The following is a 1731-nucleotide window of genomic DNA, read 5'->3' as shown; positions in this document are numbered from 1 at the left end:
TATATATATATATATATATATATTATTTTTTAAAGTATCAAATTGAATTTTTGTTCAATAAAAATCTTTCAAATGCGACTGTAGCTTTTTTTTCCCCCAAAACTTTGTCTTCAAAATAAGGGTGCGTCTTATATTCCGAAAAATACGGTAAGGTTTAGCAAGTAATGAGCAAAGGTAATTAACTCTAGCAAAATATAAAATATTGATGTACACTAAATGTACAGACCTATCAGAACTGTATAAAATTTTATTTTTGGGTGAAATATGCAGTTTTTTTTTGTGTAAATGTGACCTCTAAGTTGGATATACATATACAAAAATATTGAATTTAAAATTTAAAAGTAAGATTACATTTACAGTTCAGTATGCAGATGTGCAGTTCTAGACCCTGTACTGCAGGATAAGTAACAAAAATTGGGTACACTGGTGATTTTATGCTAAAAAAATTAAATTATAAAAATACTTAAATATTTGAACTTGCTTTCAATGGAGACTCATAGAATAAGCTGAATATTGGATCTGTTGTTCAAAATGGTGGATAATCTACAAGGAATGATCGGTTTGAATGACATCATGAAGAGATTTGAAATCAAACTGGAAACACAGACTTGTTCTTTGGCTGTTTTAACGAGTTATTATACGAACAGTGTGGTCAGGTGCTTTCAAATTTTTTGATGTGGCTGTCAGATAAACATGAATTTTTTCATACTTATAAAGTTGAGTTTTTATGCTTCATTGACTGTTTAGTTGGTGAGGAGTGATGTGTTGAATGTTTTTTTGTCTTCATGTTTATGTTTTAACTTACAGAGATAAACATAGAACTAGTACAGGGATATTTCACACCAGAATATTTTTTTCATTAGATGATTAAGTCAGTGATAAAAATGCTGACCACAATGACCATAGAAATTAAACTTTTATCCTCTGTTATTTACAGAAACTATAATTTTCTGAAGTTGTGTGTGAAAATAATAAAATCCATATGTGATTACACATCAAAACAAAATTTAATTTTCTGTAAATTAATAGTTTTTGTTTTACACAAAAACATCATGATATACCATATCTTAGTCTTATATTATAATTCTCATTAACGTATCTCCTACTGGCTCTTAGTGTTTCAACACTACCATATCTTAGTTTTATATTATAATTCTCATTAACATATCTCCTACTGGCTCTTAGTGTTTCAACACTACCATACCTTAGATTAGTTTTATATTATAATCCTCATTAACGTATCTCCTACCAGCTCTTAGCATTTCAACACTACCATATCTTAGATTAGTTTATATTCTAAATCTCCTTAACGTATCTCCTACCGGCCCTTAGCATTTCAACACTACCATATCTTAGATTAGTTTATATTCTAAATCTCCTTAACGTATCTCCTACCGGCCCTTAGCATTTCAACACTACCATATCTTAGATTAGTTTATATTCTAAATCTCCTTAACGTATCTCCTACCGGCTCTTAGCGTTTCAACACTACCATATCTTAGATTAGTTTATATTCTAAATCTCATTAACGTATCTCCTACCGGCTCTTAGCGTTTCAACACTACCATATCTTAGTTTTATATTCTAAATCTCCTTAACGTATCTCCTACCGGCTCTTAGTGTTTCAACACTACCATATCTTAGTTTTATATTCTAAATCTCCTTAACGTATCTCCTACCGGCCCTTAGCATTTCAACACTACCATATCTTAGATTAGTTTATATTCTAAT

At 30.0% G+C, this 1731-nt stretch overlaps 1 protein-coding gene across 1 annotated transcript in view; it reads right to left on the bottom strand.

Annotated features, from left to right (window-relative positions):
- LOC111083232 overlaps positions 1-1497 on the bottom strand; it is a gene marked incomplete at its 5' end in the record, with an annotated part of 8007 nt that extends 6510 nt beyond the window's left edge. The window contains one exon of the mRNA XM_022379590.1: positions 1469-1497. Coding sequence (XP_022235298.1) covers positions 1469-1497 — 29 coding nt within the window. The remainder of the gene's footprint in view (positions 1-1468) is intronic.
- Positions 1498-1731: the final 234 nt, after the last annotated feature.

Source organism: Limulus polyphemus, unplaced genomic scaffold, assembly GCF_000517525.1.
Source record: "Limulus polyphemus unplaced genomic scaffold, Limulus_polyphemus-2.1.2 Scaffold8677, whole genome shotgun sequence".
Classification (NCBI taxonomy): Eukaryota; Metazoa; Arthropoda; class Merostomata; order Xiphosura; family Limulidae; genus Limulus; species Limulus polyphemus.
The sequence above is the reverse complement of the archived record's forward strand: the minus strand, read 5'-3'. Positions and strand labels throughout refer to the sequence as shown.